This window comes from Melanotaenia boesemani, chromosome 14 (assembly GCF_017639745.1).
Source record: "Melanotaenia boesemani isolate fMelBoe1 chromosome 14, fMelBoe1.pri, whole genome shotgun sequence".
Taxonomy (NCBI): Eukaryota; Metazoa; Chordata; class Actinopteri; order Atheriniformes; family Melanotaeniidae; genus Melanotaenia; species Melanotaenia boesemani.
In genome coordinates, this window is record NC_055695.1 from 18,372,928 (window position 1) to 18,393,080 (window position 20,153).

A 20,153-nucleotide genomic window follows, 5' to 3' on the forward strand; every position below is an offset into this window, starting at 1 on the left:
TCCAGATCGCATCTTTGACCCCGTGCAGCCTTTGATGTGAACAGGACTTGAGAATATTGCTTTGAAGCACTGAAGCTTGCAGCAGGTGCATCAAGTTAAACGTGTTGAGCTACAATTATACCGGAAGTGGAGTACTTTAACCACTCTGACTTGAAAAGAAAAATTAATTAATTAATTAATTAATTTAAAAAAATGTATTGTTTCTAGAGCTTTGGGAAATTCGGTCAATCTGGTGATTTTGTGATCTGTGTTAATTTTTTGCACGGATGGATTGATTACAGAAACCTCTTGGCAGAGAGGAAGAATAGAGAGTCTAAGAGAAATGTGAATTAACTACAACTTGTGGCTACAACTACAATTCTGTCATTGTGTCCCATATTGGTGATTTTACATCTTTTTATGGTCATTTTATGAAACCGGTTTAAACTGTAAATCTTGTACATAAAATATGCTATACAAACAAACTTGCCTTGTCCTGTTTTCTGTAGCTGTTTTTATCTTTGTTTTTATATTGTCAGTTTTGTAGATGATGAAAATGTATCATCATGCTGTTAACAATCCTAAAACTGTCTTTAATCGTGAACTTCTTAAAAAATACTTTGATTTTATTTATTTATTTATTTAAAATCTTTTGTTTTGAAGTTCATTTACCGGAAGTGTTTCTGAACTACAAGTCTCTTGTTGGCCTGGTTGGAGGAAGTGTCTATGGTCAGGGAGGGAGGGACGCTCGTAGAAAATCTGATACGCTAGCTTCAGCAGCAGTGTATTGGGAGAGGGTGGCTACCGAAACTAATCAAAAGGGCCGTCCAGCACCTGAACCATCAATCCGGTTTATGAGCAAAGGCGATCAATCACCAGACTGCAGCTAGCCTTCGAGAGAAACGGAAGTGTAATTCACCGTCAGCGGGGGTTTTTTTTTTTCTTTTTCCTTTTTTTCTTTAAAAAAATCCTGACATATTATCGGTGACAACATGGCTGATTGTAACGTTAGCATCGACAAGAATAAACTACCTGGAGTGAAAGAGGGTAATGTCCATAACATGTTTCCCAGCTAACTGTCAAGCTAGCCAGCTGTTCGGTGACACGAGTAGGGCTAATATTAATCAGTGAACACAGGTGTTTCGTTAAGTCTCAGACACTATCTGTGATGAGTCGTAGCTCAGTGTACTGCTGGATGCTAGCAAACTAACCAGTCTTAAATACTGGACACAGACAACACTAATCACATTTACTTAGCCACGGTTGTGGATGTCGTGGAAGATTTGGTATCCCAGTCAGAATTTGTCTGATTACGGTGAACATTGATGTATGTCTGGTGACATGTGTCCCATCTTCCTATTAAACACTGTCCTTTGGTGAAGTTATAGTAAAATGGTCTAAGGGAACTGGAATGTAAATAGGAATACGACAACTGTGTGAAAACATGCATCCTATCAAGGGTCAGGCGACTTAGCCGTAGCAATGATTTCCTGGAGAGGTTTGCTTGTTAAAGTGTTGTTGTTTAGCTTTGATAACGAGACATTATGTCATATGATATTCTGGTTCAATTTTCTTTTAGTTGTGTAATTTGTCCTAATACATCCTTTTAAAACTTTTTAAAAATACTTTGCTGTTGTAACTGTTTCAATATAAATAACTTAAGGTTTACTCAAATGGATAAGCTGCTGTTCTGGTGGAAACAACTCATCCTGTTAAGAGTGAAGCAGCTGCTCAGTAGGATGCTTGTTATTCTGGTCAGAGGGAGAAGAAACCAGCATATCCACTGCTTACCAATTCTGCAGAGGAAAAGACTAAGAAAGCTGCTGAAAAAGTTTCAGTTCCTTCACTGATATGTTTGGAAAAGAATAAAACAAAAAACTGTTAGTTGTCCACTTTTACAGCTCTGTTGTGAGAAGGTGGGCTGAGGTTGTTTACTTGCTGCCACATGAAACACAAAAACTAGCCGTTTGTTGGCATTTTGGACAGTGCTGTGAAAGGTTGTGTGGTTTTTTTTTGTTTTTTTTTTTTTTGTTTTCAACCATTATTTTATGTATTTATTTATTTTTCTATTTCCAGCCCACATGATGTTGTGAGAGCCTGAACCAATTCTTGAAGCTTTAATCCTTCACTTGTAGCTTGGTGTTGTTGTAAACACTGTGGTTTGCAAAGTGTTGCCTTCTGCAAGCTATAAAAGCAGCTGTCACACAAACCCAGATTGTGGAACCCTTAAAAATGCAGTTAACACCAAGATAAACCAGCAGGAAGATGTCTTAGGTTTCTTGGTTAAGGAGCTTAAGCATATGGTGGGAAAATACTCTGCATTAATCAAAATTCGAAACTGGCCAGAGCCACTGTGAGGCTTTGTGGGGGTCATGGCCTTCTCTTTTTATCATGTTTATCTCTGTTAAGACAGTCATCTGTCATCTGTTACAGCCAGCCAATCTGAACCTCCTACCAGTCTGTCTGTAGTAATAGCAGCAACAAATTTCTCTAATTTGTACTGACATACAGCATAGTCAGTGTCAGCTAGTAGTTACGGATCAGTCGGTTGTACGTTATACATGTTAACAGATCATTGAAGCCTGCATCCATAAATATCTGAGATTGGGAGAAACGTCTTCAAAATGTCCTTCACTCTGCTACACAGGAAGTTCGCTGCATTTGAAAACCAGTTGGTCCCAGATACTCAAATGGAGAAATGCTGTTTTTGTACTTTCTGTACCCTTCAGACGGCTGTGTAGAGATAGCGTTGGTTCTTTATAAGGAAAATAACCCTCCTACAAGGCTGCAGAGTTGTTTTTAGGGTGATTGAGCAAAGCGAGTTGGTATTTTTACTAATATTGAAACCAGAAATGGAAAACTGTTGCAAATGGCTGCTTAAATGGCAATAAAGCATTTTTGATGCCATACACTATTTTTAATGTAATTTAAAAATTCATCTACTATTGATGTGATTAATGTTAACTGATATTCTAAATATTTTTTATTTTTTTATACTGAAAACTGTACTATATATAAAAAATTAAAACCCATTTTAATGCTAACCCTTAACCCCAAAACAAGAAGAGAAACCACTTTTAATGTGCATGATTTTTGAGCCCTCAGGCACCATTGCATCAGAAACCGCCATGATCAGTATAGCCACATGGGCTTGGAAATACCTCAGAAAAATTATTAGTCAACACAGTCTGATGCTATCTTCATAAGATGTACTACACAACAGTAAGCCATATGTCAGCTCTGTGCAGATGTGCTGCCTAGTTCTCTTGACACCAGCTCATCTCAGACAGATACAAAGGCAGTGGACATCTGTTGTCAGATGAGTCCACATTTTGGCTTTTAGGAAGAAAGGAGTCTGGTTCTACATGCCAGTGTCTGCAGTAGTATGGAGGAGCCTATTTGTCCATAGATGACTTGCATAAAAATGATGATGCTATTAATCCAGGTGTGTAATTTTGAATTTAAAAGACAGATGCATTAACCACCAAGGGTTTTTGTTCCTGCAAAGCTTGCTATTATTTCAGCAGGATGGTGTCAGACCTTTTTACTGAATTACCTAAAATAGTGTGACCCGTCTAGATCTGTCTACGACTAAAACTCTGTGGAGAAGAATCACACAGCGACAGCTGCGGACTGTTGAACAGCTAAAATATTATTTTCCGCAAAAATGGGAGCAGATTCTTCTTGCAAATCCGCAACAGTTTGCTTCTGTTTTTTTGGAAGACTGCTTTAGCACAATGTGAAACACGCTTCTAATTCAACTTTTTAAAGTGTTTCGTTTGACAGATTCTACGTTTGTGTTTCTTTTGATTTTCCTCTTTAAATGTTTAACTCATAAGTTACAGATTGAAATTCTTACAGTTTAAAAACCTTTCCAACTTTTTCTGGAAATGAAATTTGTACAAAAACACATTTTTCTAAATCTGTTTGTGCTTTGGTGTCACACAGAAGTTGATTAGGAAGAGTTGTAATAACATTCATTCCTTTCGTCAGACAGCTTTAAGTTTTAAACTAGCAGCTTGTCAGTAAAACAGCTTTTTCTCACTTTGAAGGGCATATAACTATTTTTAAGAAGTGTTAGCCGCTGCATATTTGCATATGTTGAGGGTTATTTGGGCCGAGGACAGATGGGTTGCTCTGTTAGTTTCATATCATGTAGTTTTTGACAAAAATAAGCAAACCACTTTCCGGATGGCTACGTTGTATATCAGATTGTCAAACACCCTTTAGTTCTAATCTGACAGAATCTAACAGGTTTTCATAAGTTTGTATTTATTCAGTAGGTTTGGAACAGTGCAGTGTTGTACTTTTTGCATTCTTTTCACAGCACTGTATTTTCCACAGCTCATGCAGGAATAAATTTATTGGTAACCTATTCATTTAGTTTTTGAATTTATTGCTGTTTTTGTTTTAAAGGCTGATGCCAGTCATTCAGGACAAAATGACCAGAACTGATTTAAAAACACGGTTATGTCTGTTTAGTCTTTGTTTGCTCAGAAAGATCCACATTATGTCTGTGCTACTTATATCTCAGTCTGTTAACTGAAGATGTCCACGGCTAATGAAAAACATTGTTTCTATGGAGTCATGCTTTTTTCTTTTCTTTTTTTTTTTTTTTCTTTTAGTGTGCCGAGACTTCGCTGTGCTAGAAGACCACTCCCTGGCCTACAACCTCCAGGAACAAGAAAGTAAGAAAAGATTAAGTGACCTAGTTTTATTTCCTCCTCCTAATCTCCTATTTTCTCATGTTTAGGTAACGTCTTCTTTCTCAGTTCAAACATCAAAAGGTTGATGGAGAGAAAAATGTTTTTGTTAGATCCTGTGAAATATTCTGATCAGTTTTGTGAGTTTTAAAGAGTTTATGTAGACATGTCCTCTGTCATTTTATTTTAACACTGCTATATCACTGTAGACTTTTTTTTTTTTAACAAGAAGCTCCCTGTCATACTGCGGCCACTTATTGCTTTTTTTTTTTTTTTTGCAAGAGAACCAGAATTGAAATGTGATTTTCTTTGGTGTAACAGTGAAAATATGACTTCCTCAAGGACTTCTTGGAGAGTATAAGAAGTGTAACAGGGTAAAATGCAGCATCGGTGGCTGTGGCCTCATTAAGCCCTTTAAAAACCCTGCTTCAGCTAAACTGTTAACAGAATGGTGCAGGATGCCACGACAGTACTGTGAGAGCAGGGCTGTGGATTCTGTCTGCTGGTCCGTGTGGTTCATCTGGATCACATTCATTTTTGTGTGCTGCAGCTGTAATGCAGAGAAAGCCTGATTTAGATCTGATATTGGCCAGTGCAACACACTTAACACTGGAGTCTCTTGACTGTGTGAGTGTGAGAGTGTTAGACTTGCATGTTTTTAGTTAGCTATGTGTTTGTCCCTGCATGCCCCATTAGATCAGCTAGTACTGCTTTATGTAAGATCATGTGTTAGTAATTTGCTGCATATTTTTCACGACAGAAAAAAGCAGTGATTTATTGAGGCGTTCTTCCCCTGCTTTGGATTTGTACACTAATGGTATTAAAGTTAATTCTAATGGTTTATTGCTTTAAAATGTCCTTTTTTTATCAAGAGCTTCTTGTTGCTGTACAGTAAGCAGTTTCTTTCTGTGGTAGGCTGAAAGGATATTTTCTACTAGGAGGACATGATAAATATAGACTAAGACATAACAAGGCTTTCCTTTCATCGTTTTACAGATAACATTAATGACTATCATATCTCCACACATTCCTCATGTTCCCTAATTCATAAAGAAATATTTGGAAACAACTAGAAAAAAGCTACACTTGTTCAGATTTAACCTTGTTAAAGGTGAATACATTTATACTGTGGAAAACAATAGATGATATTTCACTCAACACTGAACATAGTTGCTTTTCTGTTTCCACAAATACACCACTTAAGATTTCCATGAAAATGTGAACTATGCAGCAAACTGCCAAAAAGGTTAGAAGTCACCTAGTTATAACCTTCCTGCATGTTGGCTGTGGTCACCGGTATTTCTTGGCCTGCCTTTTATATGATTAACTCTTTGACCTGTGGACTTCAACTTATGCTCCAAAAAGGCTCCCTCCTGTGTCTCCACATGCCTCCAGTGTCTCTGCAAAAAGTTAAGCTTACCACAAAAACTAAATTCTGCTAGGTCCAAACCAATGCACAAGGACATAACTTTAGAAAGAAGCTGGGGTTCTAAACAGTAAACACCATTCATCAACGTTAAAAAATATTCTGCATGAAGCCAGGTGACTTGCTGATTTAATTTTTTAAATATCCTATATCTGATGTTTCTAAATTACATAGAATTTGTACTTTTAACCCATAGATTTGTACTAAATGGTTAATTATTTTCTAAAATATAAGCCTTTATTTTTGCAATTTCCATCCTATTCCTAAAGGAATAACAGCTGCCTTAGTTTATTATGTTTCATTTTCTTAATCATGCTTTCTTCATGCAACTCTCCACGGATGTGTCTGAGGTTTACATGGTGAGATGTGTGTTTTTCTCACCCTGGACCATTTTTTTTGTGAATGAACAAATATCTCATTATTTGTAAGTTTGTGGGATGAGTAAATTAAATTTTTCTCCTCTTGAAAAATGTATCAATTAATCTGGTTGAAAACATGACAGCGGATAAATGATCATCTTATTTTGGGTTTTGACATCACTTTTGATCTCAAATATTTTTTTGTGGGACGTCGTAAGCTCAACAGTTGATCATAACAACACCCCCACCCCCAAAAACAGAAGTAAATATAGAAAATCAATGTTAACCCGTTGACTTTTTATCAAGTTGACAGAGCTGTGACTCGGTTTCCTTTTTCAATCCCACCGGTCAGGAGCAGAAACTTTATGGAGCTGCTCATGGTTAAATTGCCAAACCTAATTTGATACTTTCACATGAAAGCTGAGAACAGATCAATAGCTGGATGAAACGGAGCCGAGTGAATGAGTGATGCTCTCCGTACATTGAAGTGCTTGGAGTGCGTCAGCAAGAAGGATTTATTATCTGTTATGGCAACAACGTGCCAACACGCAACCTTGGAATGACGCCTCAGCTGCAAGCCTTCATTTCTCAGCTTGCTCTGCTCATTACACGAGACTGAAGCGTCTGCATCCTCAACGTTTATCTTGTCCTCAGACCTTCCTTACAGAGTGGACAACATTAAAAAAAATCTGTAAATAAACTCCTAACTTTGCTCTTCTTCATTATTTATCTAATTCTACCTTACTAGTGCAATCCAACCTGCTTGTGTACTCAGTTTCAAGAGCGCTGCTTATGTTTGTTTCTGCAGTTGAAAGCCACTTGGCTTCCAACGTCCATAAGAGCCGCCTGGTGCAGAAGGACCTGCTGGTTGCCAAGAAGCTGCAAGAAGAGGAGGATAAGAGGGCCAAGGTCCAGAACCAGAAACAACATGGTGACATGTGGGTGTCTCAACACACCTATCGATGTGAAATAGGCATTAAATCATACACAAAAGAAAAGGCAGCCAATGAACAGCAAGAATCCTTTCAGAAAGGGCGTCACGATCATCTGGTGAAAATGTTGAACTAGCGATATTAACAACAATTGGTCCCTAAGATAAATCTGTTCATTTACTTGGTTATATATATTTTTTTTAAGTGGTAATGGTTATCCAAGAGCAGAATTGTATGCATTTGTTTCTGGTTAATCAGTGAAATGTAAAGCTAGTGTAATGCCAGTAGTTGTTACTGTGATGACAGCATCTGTTTCCAGCTAGTTCGATCTGGTGTATTTACTCTGAAACTTTCACATTTACATCAGATTAATGGTACTCCAGCAAGGTGATCCAGCACTCCTCTGAGTTTTGAGTAACTATAGCCTTTTTCATGTTTTGCATGACTTAGTTTGTGTTTAAAAACAGCAATGATGAGATTTGGTAATGGCTTTGTGGACTTTAGCCAATTTTGTAATTAGTGGGACATAAATTGCTCACAAGATGCCCCTGACTTTGTAACTAACTTAACATCTCCTTACTGAAATTGTGATAAAGAGCTGTTGCTGCTGTTCAGCAGCTGTGCTGATCAGTGCTGGTCATATTTGTCTTGCAGTTCCATTTATTCCACTTAAATGGGCAGGATGCCAGATTGTATGCATGCAGTGTGTAAACATGCATGTATGTGGTATCTGTAGCTATGAGATCTTGGTTCCTCAGTGGGTTAAACTTAGATCGAGCTGTATAACTAATATTGTGCAGCATTCACACTTACTAAACACAGTAGCTCGATACAGAAACTGTCACAAAGTTTAAACATTGAAAAGTTTTCTGTTTTTCTTTTACTCCAAACCTTAGGCTGCAACAGAAGCTTGCAAAAGATCGCTTGGAGTCAAAGTACTTCTTTCTGATATGCACTTGTTATTGACATTGCTCACTCAGTAAGATTTCAGTTTCAACTTTATTTTCTAATTTGCAAAACACAGATTGTTCAACTGGTGGTATTGAACCCATAAGGAAAGAACAGATTATCGATGTAGGCCAGTGCTTCTTGTTAGCCTCCACGTGACAGTGCCACCTCATTTACACCCACTCTCAGAAGCTGCAACACGCAGACACATGGAAGTACAGCAGCACTTCTTTCCTGCTACTGACACTGATGTGCTGTAACCAGTCTGCTTTTTCCAGCTTCAGGAACTGGTACGCTCAGGTTAGTTTCAGGTGCATATCAGGGTAGACATCTGTTCTGCTGCCAGCAAGGAGTTTCACCCATGTTCGTGTGCACACTTAGACATGATCTTTGTACTGAAGCCTTTCAAACAGATGGTGTTGTTGTCAAAATCATGCTGTTAAGAGGCAACTGAGCCAAGGCAAGCTTTTCAGATCAACATCATAACAAGCTCCTGTCAGAAGCTCACCCTGTATCTGACACTGCATGCTGGATGATTTCAAAGCTGACCTTCCTTATATCATATGATTACTTAAAATGTATTTTATTGTTATTTATATGAAGTGGCATGGCTCGGATTCATAACTGAGTCATGTTCAAGTGTCTTGATAACTTAAAGTCAATGGGTCCATCAAAAGCTAACAGAACAATAGCAACTGGGGTTTGTGCAGATAAATGAGTTCTTTAAGCATCTATAAGCATGTTTGTAATATTTAGTTTGTTCTCCTTCTCATTGAATCTGTGGGAATGCTAGTGAACGGCAAGATAATGAGATTGCTCAGGAGATTCAGGAACAACTGGTCCGACAGGCAGAGCAGCAGCGACAGCAGGAAGAAAAGGATGCGGTAAGAAACATATTTCTGCCTGTTTATGGACGTCTGCTGCACCTACTCATCACTGGCTTGATGTCTGATCAATGTAGTGCAGTGATTTGAACATTGCTCTTGAGTCATCACCAGCAGATACATTTCTGTTCTTGTATTGACAATAAGGACTTGGCCTTTATTTTCTTATTAAACTCCTGTTTATAGTGTTTGTTTTGCCCTATATGCAAAATAGAAATTTGAGATGTTACATTAGCATCATGCTGTTAAATGAAAGAACTTTAACTTTTAATTTCTCAACTCATCAACATGGTTAAACATTTTTCTCCTTCAGTTGTTTGTTATATTATAAGTAAATCTTTCAGAATATCTGATTTATTAAATGTGTACTTGCTCTGAACAGAGATCTGCAACATCTCCATGTTGGATTTTTCTAGTAAAACAAGTGATAATTCACCTCACCACTTAAATGTGCATGAAATTGGAGGCAGTATTTTTAAAGATTGGCCATATTTATGTTTACCGTGTCTTTTATTTATTTCTAGGCCATCGCCCGTAAGTTGCAAGAGAAAGAGATGAAAGAGGAGAGGAGGAGACAGAAGCACCTGGAAACTCATTTTGATGAGGAATACTTTGAGGATCAAGCAGGTGAGAGGAGCGACACTGACTCAAGTTGTGATATTTCCTGTCTGTACATATGAAGCGCTTGTTTTATGCAGCTTTTGTGGATGAACATGGGTGAAGATGGCTTTTTCTTTTAGTGGATTTTCTTTCTTCCCAAGCTTTTAAAAAGCGAGGCTGTGCGTTTGATGCACCACAGAGCTGGAGAGTGTTGCTGACTCGAGGCAAAGATTTGGGGATACATTTTTAATCACACAATTAACCTTGAAGGCAGACTTGCATGTTCCTGCTGACAAATAACTACCCATTTTGCTTCAGTTTAAGAGCAGCTGCTGGGTTCAACAGTGCTCCAGATCCAGCTTATGTGGGCTTTGGTACCAGATTACACAAATATTAAATGATTTTCCTGTTAATGTTTAATGAATACATACTGTAAAGATAAAAATTTAGGTTTACATAATTTTTCTTACTTAATCATACACAACAAATGCTTCAGCTGACATGTATGTGTTCTATTATGTTTTGGGAACTCCTTTCATTCAGATGTCACCTCCCACATTCACTGCATGATTCATCCCTCTGTAGGCTTGTTTTTTCTACTGCAACAGAAACATTGGCTCATTTTAATCCTTTTTTTTTTCTCAGTTTCTTACAAAATGTTTCCTCCTTCCAGGAGAATTTTATCCTGAGTCTTGCATTATTTTCATGTTGTGAAATGCAGGTTTATTGTAGATGGTTTATAGAAGATAATGGTTCAGTTTGTTTCTCCTCCTGAGATTTTTATAGCTGCTTCTGAAATGTGGTAAATATTTGAAAGTCCAATGAGCCCAGTCTTACATATTTCTTGAACTGCAAGTGTGACTTTGAGTGTCAGGGGGAAATCAAGTGTTTTTTACTCTGCAGCTGTCTCAGTCTGCAGAATCTAACATGGCATGATTCTTCTATTACACAGGGCCAGGCAGACAGCAAAAAACCTCCTCAGTCTTGTTACTCCCAGATGGTAAGCAGAAAGGAATATGTGTGTGCTTTCTCTGTTTACTGCACTTTCCAGAAGTTAATCATATAAATGTAAAAAAAAATCTTCCTTTGCAATATCACTGATACAGAAGCTTAAGCTTGGTTAGTTTAAGTGTCATGTTTGAAGTGCATACAGCTTTGTGTGGACACAGACTTTTTGTTGACATGTGTAAGCAGGACAAATAGCTCTGTCTGCCTGACCGGCTGGATCAGTGTGCTGTGCAACCTGTTGTTGCTTTAGCTCCTTGTAGCAGGTGCTTAGGATGAAGAGTAATTCATGTGAAATAAGCAACTCCTCTGTGCTCTCACTAGAATATACTATATAATATCCCTGTAGAGTTTTTGTGTGACTATAACTGGATAAGCATGAATGTGCGCAAGATAGAACAAAGATTTGGTTCCTTTATTTACTCTGCATTTCATACTGTGAGGTAAAGATATCCCATAGATACTTAGAACATGTCAAGAGATCACCACTGTAAGACACAACTAACCATGAACAGAGATGCAGTCACACTTGTGAGACGTCTTGGTTTCTCATCAGGCGGTATAAATGGGTGTTCCTCACAGGAAATGAGGGCCTACTGACTATGTTTGTCTAAACTAAAATGGCAGTCTTCACGTGACACGAGCACTGATGGAAATGAGAAGGAGGGGGTTGAGCAAATGTTTTTAAAAATGAGAAGGAAACGAGGGCAAATACTCCGTCCACTCCATTGTGCTTCCTGAATGTACATTTCCACTATTTGTTTTCATTCAAACTTTGATCAAATGGCGACGCCCACCAAATTGGTTTTCACAGAGATGGTGTTTTTTCTCAAGTTTAGATAACATCAGTGGTATACTTGTGCTGCATTTTTTCCCCCTTGTAAGCCACATTTATTTCCAACTGTTGATCAAACAGCACTCAGTCTTAGAAGAAGGTATTGCAGCACATTTTGGATGTTTAATGTCTCACAATAGACGTTTGCAGTAAAAAATATTACTATTCTTTATTCAGGCTTCACATACTTCCTCCCGGTTTCTTAACCTTTTTGCATTTTTCACCTATTTCTGGACAACTTGGGTGCATCTAATAGCAACTTTTTTTTTTTATCCATATGTGGTATTTCCTTGGATCATCTCTTTCCTCACAGGTGATGTGTTGAACTGTGCCTACTAACTGTCTCGGCTTAAATCATCTGTTTACTGTTTATCACATTTCCATGTTCTCCTCAACCATCATCATTCCCTCCACTCTGTCCGGCTCAGCTGGAAGACCCCTCGACGTGGACAAACATACCCGCCACAAATCAAGTTCCCCTGGCCGATATGATGAGTACCCTCCAATGCGCTCACATCGAGATTATTCTCCAGATTATTATTCAGCTGAACCCAAAAAAAAGCAGGTACCCAAAACTGGACTCTGTGGCACCCCATAGCCGCTCCAGGTATCCCGAGCACCACGTAGTGACAGAAGGAGGACGAAGCAGACATGCAGATCCATATCCAGAGCACCTGTCCAGAGGCAAGCATGGGGACAGAAATCCAGAGTATGAGTCTGCGCATACTGACAGAGCCAGAGACCAAAGGGGGAGGGACACAGACAGAGTGGTAAGAAGGAAGGAGAGACCAGCTAGACCACCTCCACCACAGAGTCCTATAGAAAGAGACAAGGCCTGGGACAGAGAAAGGCAGAGGCAGGGCAGAGACTGGGACTGGGAGAGACAAGTGAGAAAAGACCAAAGGAGAGACAGGGAACAGGATCTTAGGCTGCCAGGAGACTGGGAAAAATCTAGAGACAGAGGACATAGTGGGGACAGATATGGAGAGAGAGACAAACGGAGACAAAAAGACAAGCAACGAGCAAGAGCCAGAAGCAGGGACAGGGGGCTTGATGAGGACTTTTTGGAGACTAAACAAAGCAGGGATTGGCCGATGGATAGCAGAGCCACCTGGGACAAGGAAGACAATGATAGTAAGAGGAGGGCTGGAAGCCGGCAGCGTTCCCACTCTAGCCCCAACAAGGCGTTTGACGAGTTCAAGAGCGATGAAGGACACAGGAACTCCAGGGAGTTCTGGGACCCCCAGCAGGGGGAGGGTCCTGAAATAGAGCACAGTCATAGTCATCCCAACAAAGAGACAGGTACCACCCCGAGAACGCCTTTAGGCTCTGCAGGGGTGTATGTGTGGTGTGCTGGTGTTGCTCTTCTTGTGGTTAATCTCAGGTGGTGGGTTGATCTAACTTCCCTTTAACTAATAACATTGATTTCTCTAATTTTATAGCAGTGGTCTTTTTTTGACTACAGGTTTTGATGGTTTGCTGTTGTGTTGCGGGCTTCGCTCTTTCTCGGATCATTTGCTGACTTTTAGCTGTGCTGACACCGACGTGTGCTGTGGTTTCCCAGTCAAAGTAGCTCCATGAATTATAAACCAAAATGCTTTGGCATTTTTAAAGGGTTTCAGGGCTGCCAAGTTGGTTGTATTTCTCGTATTATCAAAACAAGAAGCAACATAGTCAAATTCTTGCTTCTTAAAATTCTAGCTCTTAAAAGTTTTATCTTATGAAGTCAAATAATTACCACCAGTGGAGATGCGCTGCAGCCCTTTAAGGTGCCCTGTGGTTTTCATTGCTACTTCTACATATGTGCCGATCTGGCATACAAATCAGTTTTTTCATAATAAATTTAATCATTTTGTTTATCCAGGAGTTTTGGACTTTTTTTTTTTTGGTCCTTTTAAGTCTTTGCTTTCATTTGTTAATTGGTCAAAACAATCAACCATGTGACCTCCAGGTCTGGGTAGTTGTGATCAGAATTTCTTACAATTCTTAGTAATATAGAGAGAAATTTCCTTTTGTGTTTATTCCTGTTAATCAATTGTTTAAGTAATCAATGCATTTTAAATTCATATTTACTCTTGGATTAATGGAGCTGTTTGCACCTGCAGGTCGTATTGTGCACAAAGTCAGTGGAGCAGTTGTAGCAGAAACTGAGTTTGGACTGAGCGAAGCCACCAAGGGGCTGACGAAGCTTGATATTCGTGAGCAGGAGCTGAAAGACATGGAGGTTGCAAGAAAAATACAAGAGGAGGAAATCAAGGTGGACAATGAAACTATAAAATGCATTAAACTTTGTGTATTTGTGCTCTGTAAGGTAGACAGTTCTGTGCAACACTGTTAAGACTTTAAAACTGATGTCAAAACTAAATGTCCAACATTTAAATTTGTGATTACTGAAAACTACAAACAGTGAGAGCTGATTATTAACTCTAAAGCTTGCATGTGAATACACTGAATTTTACAAATCAGATACTCTGGAAAGAGAAAGTTGTAGGTCAGAAATGTACATAAACAGCTACTCTGACCTCCACTAAGGCCTCACACTGGATGAGTGATCAGTTGTAAAGGAAAAGTTTCATCTCTGGGGAAATGAGGCTCCTTTTGAGGACATGACGTAAATTCCAGTTGTGTGGAAATGAAGAATATCCTTATTTGGAGATGCATTAACCAGACATCAGAAACCTACATCCTGTAGTGAAGGGCAAAAGCGTCAGAATGGAAATTACTTGGAAGTTGGCCCCTGTATCATGTTGTTACTGATTTTCCTCTTTTTGCACATATTTTCATTACAATTCTGATATAGGTTAAGAGCTAAGACTTCTCTGTTGAGAGGCCTGGTGTAAAAAAAAAAATGAATAACTTCTTTGTTACAACAAAAACTAAACGTATATAAAATGAAAAAATAAATCTTTTGCATTATCAGAAAAAAGTAAAATAAAATCTTTCTGTGTGAAGCCTGATTTTACTTTAGTGCTCTTGAATAAATGTTGCTTTTCTATGTTGAACAATCTAAAGTTGAACAGTTTGTTCTAATAAATCTTTACTGTCTTGTTGCATAATGATAGAGCAGCAACTCTGGGGAAAAATAACATTTTGTTTGCTTTTTTCAGGCAAGCAAGATGCATGTGCGTGCAGCTCAAATGGCACAAGATGAGGTGAGGGGGGAAAGTCTGGAATCTTTTATGCCGTCCATCTTGTTTTTACATGTTTAATTTCCAATATTCAGCCTTTTGAAGTTGCTTTAATGACATCTAACTCTGAGTCTTTAAATCCACGTCTAAATCAGGGTTATATATAACCCAGCTGTGAAAGTGGCGTTAATAGGTTTTCCACCAACATTCCCAGGAAATTTTATTACCAAGAATTTATTAATCAGAGCAAAAGAATCCCTGGTAATCTGTGTTTTTTACATTTTTACTACAATGTAAAGTTCCAGAAACTTTATTCTGATCAGGCGGATGACGTACGGGGAAGTGGTAAAAGAAACTGCACTACACCTCCAGTCCAGGATGTAGCAGTAAAAAGCTATTTCCGATCTTACATTTTTTTTTCTTTTATATTTTTGTTTAAGCATATTTATTTATGTCTCCTTTATACATTTCTGTATGCATTTCTGCCTCCTTATGTAAACAGAGGGGCGGTCTTTCAAGACGTATCTTGGGAAAACACTGAGCCGGTCACAGGCTGTAAGTGCAGGAACAAATATGCAGCCAAGCCTGCCTTTTTTTTTTTTTCTTTTTTTAACACATTTAGTTCTACCAGCTTGTCGGCTATTCTTGTGTACACTCTGTCATTTCAAATTGCTAAGTCGAAGCAGCACTAAATTTCATCTTCTTCAAATACGCTCAAAAGATCCTTGACCTTGTCGTCTGACCACTTCTCATAGCTTCACTTTTTTTGGCTCCATTCTTCAAAAAGATCCAAACAGTTAAGTTTAGAGAAGTAATGTAAGCACGTTTGAAACCTCACACCAGCTTAAAAATATGGTCAATGGAAATGCTGAACGCTGCGTGTATGTTCCACCAATCAGAGCTCTTCACCACACAGCCCCGCCCCATAGAATTTTTTTTTTTTTTTTCGCACCTCCACTAACATTGTCTAGCCAAGATTTTTTATTTAATCTCTGGTAAATGGACAAAAGTTCCTGCAGTGGGAAAAAGGCATATATAACTGATATATTTAAGTATGAAATTTATCGTATGAGGTTTAGTGACCACACATAAAATTCTGTTGGACTTGGAGCTTTTATTTTTATTGCTTGTTCAGATAAATAACTTTTTTCACTGTGGCAGGAGATTGCCCGGCACTTGATGGAACAAGAAAAGAAGGAGTACAAGAAGATTCGGGAACGAGAGAAAGAGAAGGAACGAGAGAGGGAGAGGTTGGCAATGGAGAGGATGGCTATGGAAAAAAGGCGACAAGAGGCAGAATTCAGGGTAATCTTTCGTATCCATTCTTATTTTTCAAGCAAGCTTTATGTGAATTATTTTTGCTATTACTTTATCTAAAAGTCTGTTTCTGCTGGAGCATGAGAACCATAATTCTTGTTGTTTTTCAGCCGAATTCTGAGGAAGCTGTACGACCTAGAACACGAGAGGAGTATGACTACCAGAGGCAGAAGAACTACAACAAGCCTGCCAGGTACAAAACCAAACTAAGGACCATATACTTCCAGACAGCTATAGAACACACTAATGTCTTTTCATGTCTGTCTCAGGCCACCTCAGCCTCGTACACATGACTATGAGAACGTGAGCTCTGTCTATGGCTACTCGGACCACCCTGCTGCCTCTCGCCCTCCTGCAAGACCCGAGGCTACTTACAAAGGTACTTCAGTGTATGGCCCATTCCCACTGACTTCATACTGTTAGTCTACGCTGCCATGTTAGGTGGCAAAAAGCTAGCTGGGACCCGCTCTCGCTATAGTGACTATTAACTGTTTGTCATCAGGGATAGCGCTAGCGGGCTGCACACTTACCAAACCAGTTCAGCACTTTTGTGGCCCAGTCAGATAGCGATATTTTGAAAAAAAAAACATGCATTTGTTGGTGCTCAAAATCCATATGAGTTTCCAAATTCCTGGTTTAAAAAAAAAAAAAAAAAACTCAAACATCCAAAGGAGATATTGCTACGCGATTTACCTTTGACATTTACAACTACCTAATCAATCGACAGTCACACTTCATAGGGGCAGATTGAAAAACAGTCAGATTAGAGGCTTATTAATATTTCATGGCAGGATGGATATCAAACCTCCAGCTGTAAAAGTGCCCCAATATTTTTCCTCTTCATGTCAAAGCTGAGTAAGAAAACAGCAGATGCAGGTAGCGTTTATGCGATGTAAAAATTAGGGATGTTCTGGTGAGATCTATTTAGGATGTCATGTTAGAATTACTGTGAGAAAACATTGCTATTTTAATTTTTTATTGAGACTACAAAGGAAAATACACGGCCAACGTTTCTTTAATACCGAAAACTGCCGTCACCATGGTGATCTGCAGTGGAGGCTGAATTTGTCAGATATCGCAACAGTTTCACCGCGGTTCCATTTGCACTGTGAGAAACTTGATTTGCATATAAGCTTATTCGACTGTCCTCCCAATTACACATGAACTACGTTTTTGTTTCTATTTCTTGAGTCAGAGTCGTGAGGAATGAAAGGTGTTTGTAACTGATGGATTTTAGTTTAACCAACATCATCTTGGGAGGTGCACGGCGGTGTGGTGGTTAGCACCACGGCCTCACACCAACAAGGTCGATGGTTTGAGCCTCGGTGGAGTTTGCATGTTCTCCCCGTGTATGCGTGGGTTCTCTCCGGATATTTCGGCTTCCTTCCACTGTCCAAAGACATGAATGTTACATTAATTGGTCACTCTAAATTCTCCCTAGAAGTGAGCATGAGTAGCTGTTTGCCTCTGTGTTGGCCCTTACTTGCCTAAAGTGCCTAAGGTAACATACATAATCAGTTTCTGAGCCAGTGGAAGGCATTTCCTGAGAAAAAAAACAGTGGCACACAGGAAGTGATGAGTATTACTAAACCACAAATATTTCTTTCCTCTATATATATAAAAAAAGAGACATTGTTGTGAGGAGCAGAAACCAGGCAGGTGAATAATAATTGTCTGATCTTAAAGGTGTCATTGATAAATTCACCCACTGATGGATCTTTCTGTTTTTTTTATCCTTTTCTAGGTGCCTATCAGAAGCGGTGACTCCAGAACATGTTGAGATGCTGTCAGTCCTCCATTTTGTTTTTTATTTTTTTTTAATCTTCTTTTCTGTTTATTTTTCTTTCAATATTTATTTTTTATCTTCATTTTCATTCATTCACTCTCTGTTGACCAAATGCCTTGGGACAATCTAATGAGTTGAATATTTTAAGTTGAGGAAGTGGGTCTATGAGTGCTGGGACCACACTTTTTTTTTTTTTTTTTTTTTTTTTTTATTTGTAAATTGTGAATATTTCTTTTAACTGGTGGACAAGCCAAATGTGCAGCCTTGTGTAATGAACTCCCTTGATTCAAAGCTGTGGAAGTAGAAAAGCAGCTCCTCATCTGCTGTGGTCATTGGTTGCTGATGTTTTTCCTGTCTTTGGACCATGACATCTTAAGGGCTTAAGGCCTCTGCTGGATATATCGTAACCATGCAATTTTCTCATAACTCTTGGTGGGAAATGCCTGTCTGGTCCAAGATGGCTGCTACAGTGTCTTAGATAACAACATGACAACTGCTTTGTGCACTTGTGCTGCAGTTAATGCTGTACAACAAGAAGCCCGTCTCCATGTGCCACACAGCCTCTATGACTCTGAAGAATTTCATCCCCTTTGCTGTATTCAACTAAAACAACAAACAAGCCTTCATCACGGTGCTGGTAGTTCTGGCCTTGCCGTCTGCTCCACCTTGTTACAGTGCAGAGGTGGAGCTTTGTGACGATCCATGGACATTAAATGGCTGTCTTTTTTTTTTAACCCCATGACTGTATATGAATCACTGTTTCCCTGTGCATGCTTACTGATCGTGTACAACTGTGTACATGCATTTCAGCTCTGTATTAAATAATCAGAAGGGCTAAAGCCACAGAAAGCCAATAACCACTTTTGTGAATGAACAAAATATCTACTTGCTTATATTCTGCTGTATAAAATATCTATCAGCTTTTCATTTACAATCTGAAATAGAAATGCATGTAAGGTGCTTGTCTTAAACCTGAATTCATGCTCATAGCATAGACTTTTTTTTTTTTTTTTAATATATACTTGTGCTATGAAATTGTGTCAAATCATTGTGGAAATGCCAGATTCTGTATTCTGTCCTAAAATTTTGTGTTGCACAAGTTATTTTTCTTCAAAAAGGGACCTTTTTATATTTATTTTTATACTACATTTGGTCTTTCCTTGCATTGTTTCTTTAATTTTGTTCTCCAAGCTCTCCCGCTGTCACTTCAACTTATTTCTCTCAAAGGCAGACATGACTTCCTGCTAACATTTCCACAACACAATAGAATTTCATCGGAAGAAGGGAAACTACTCATCATCCTGCTTAAATTGTTTTTGTTTCTTTAAACCTCTGAGATCTGGAAAATTTCATTTTGTGTCGGGAAAATGAAGGGCACATATTTATTTTAAGTTTATAAAAATGTTTGCATTGGCAGCCAAACATTTGGTGCTGCTTTAAAGTTCCTATGTTGTAATAAACGTTCCTGAAAGTGTGAATCGGCTTCCAAAACATCTTTCCCTGATGTGAAACTGATAGTTTTCTGTGTGACATGTTTATATTGTGGAGGACAAACATGCAAGTGTTGAACTATATTAACTTGTTCTTTTCTGTTGACAGAATGGGATGTTCTCACCTTTCCCCTCCCCCCCTGGAACTTGAAAAGTTGTAGCTGTAGCAAATTTGGCTCCCAGTGTCTTTGAGGAGAGCACCGCCTTGTGGTTAGGGATGCAAAAGTTATACAACTGATGTGATCAAGATGAATTTTTGTGGATGTTCATCAGGGATTATATTTAAGTTTTATCTACATCAAACATCAGGTTTTTAGTCTATTCTAGGGATTGTATGCAATATACCGATCATGAATTAATGTGTTGGGATTTGCTGTATCAGAACTTTGAGTAAAATTAACTGCGGTTGCTTATAACAATCGCATCTGATAATAAAGGATCATTTCCATGCAAACGCTCTACGGCTCTGTGTCAGAACTGTATGACTTAAGCCCCTAGTGTCATGTTTTCACTGCAGAGATGATGCACTGGTCGGTTGTACAGGTTTAAGCTTCGTAAAACCTGAAGTATTTTTCATTTAATCTACAAACTACACAAAAGCTCAACTGACAAGGCTGAACCAAATTAAATATGCATTTAAGAAACAAGGCATTTTTTATTGATCTTGTGTTTGGTGGTCAGCATTCATGCTTGAACTGAGCAGTAATGACTGAAAAGAATGTGAGTAATCCTGTTGTTGCACTGCAGAGACCTCCAGGCGT

At 38.7% G+C, this 20,153-nt stretch overlaps 1 protein-coding gene across 3 annotated transcripts; it reads left to right on the forward strand.

Moving 5' to 3' along the window:
- The first annotated feature begins 696 nt into the window (after nucleotides 1-696).
- ccdc50a (coiled-coil domain containing 50a) lies at nucleotides 697-19,846 on the forward strand. 3 transcript variants are annotated; one of them, XM_042005491.1, is made up of 12 exons: nucleotides 697-1,026; nucleotides 4,605-4,667; nucleotides 7,276-7,405; nucleotides 9,141-9,231; nucleotides 9,756-9,858; nucleotides 10,784-10,831; nucleotides 13,777-13,928; nucleotides 14,779-14,823; nucleotides 15,961-16,104; nucleotides 16,227-16,309; nucleotides 16,386-16,495; nucleotides 17,861-19,846. In XM_042005491.1, the coding sequence occupies exons 1-12, from the start codon at nucleotides 972-974 to the stop codon at nucleotides 17,878-17,880; spliced, it is 1,044 nt and encodes a 347-aa protein (XP_041861425.1). In that variant the 5' UTR covers nucleotides 697-971; the 3' UTR covers nucleotides 17,881-19,846. The 3 variants fall into 3 exon arrangements, with proteins under 3 accessions (XP_041861425.1, XP_041861426.1, XP_041861424.1); XM_042005492.1 differs by lacking the exon at nucleotides 10,784-10,831; XM_042005490.1 differs by lacking the exons at nucleotides 697-1,026; nucleotides 4,605-4,667; nucleotides 7,276-7,405 and adding an exon at nucleotides 12,100-12,973.
- The last annotated feature ends 307 nt before the right edge of the window (nucleotides 19,847-20,153 follow it).

Bases quoted from the DNA above. Each gene is read 5' to 3' on its own strand.
- ccdc50a (XM_042005490.1), top strand. From the start codon at position 9,832: ATGAGGAATACTTTGAGGATCAAGCAG. The intron at 10,832-12,099 runs GTAAGCAGAAAG...TGTCCGGCTCAG, and splicing joins AGTCTTGTTACTCCCAGATG to CTGGAAGACCCCTCGACGTG. The intron at 12,974-13,776 runs GTACCACCCCGA...TTGCACCTGCAG, and splicing joins TCATCCCAACAAAGAGACAG to GTCGTATTGTGCACAAAGTC.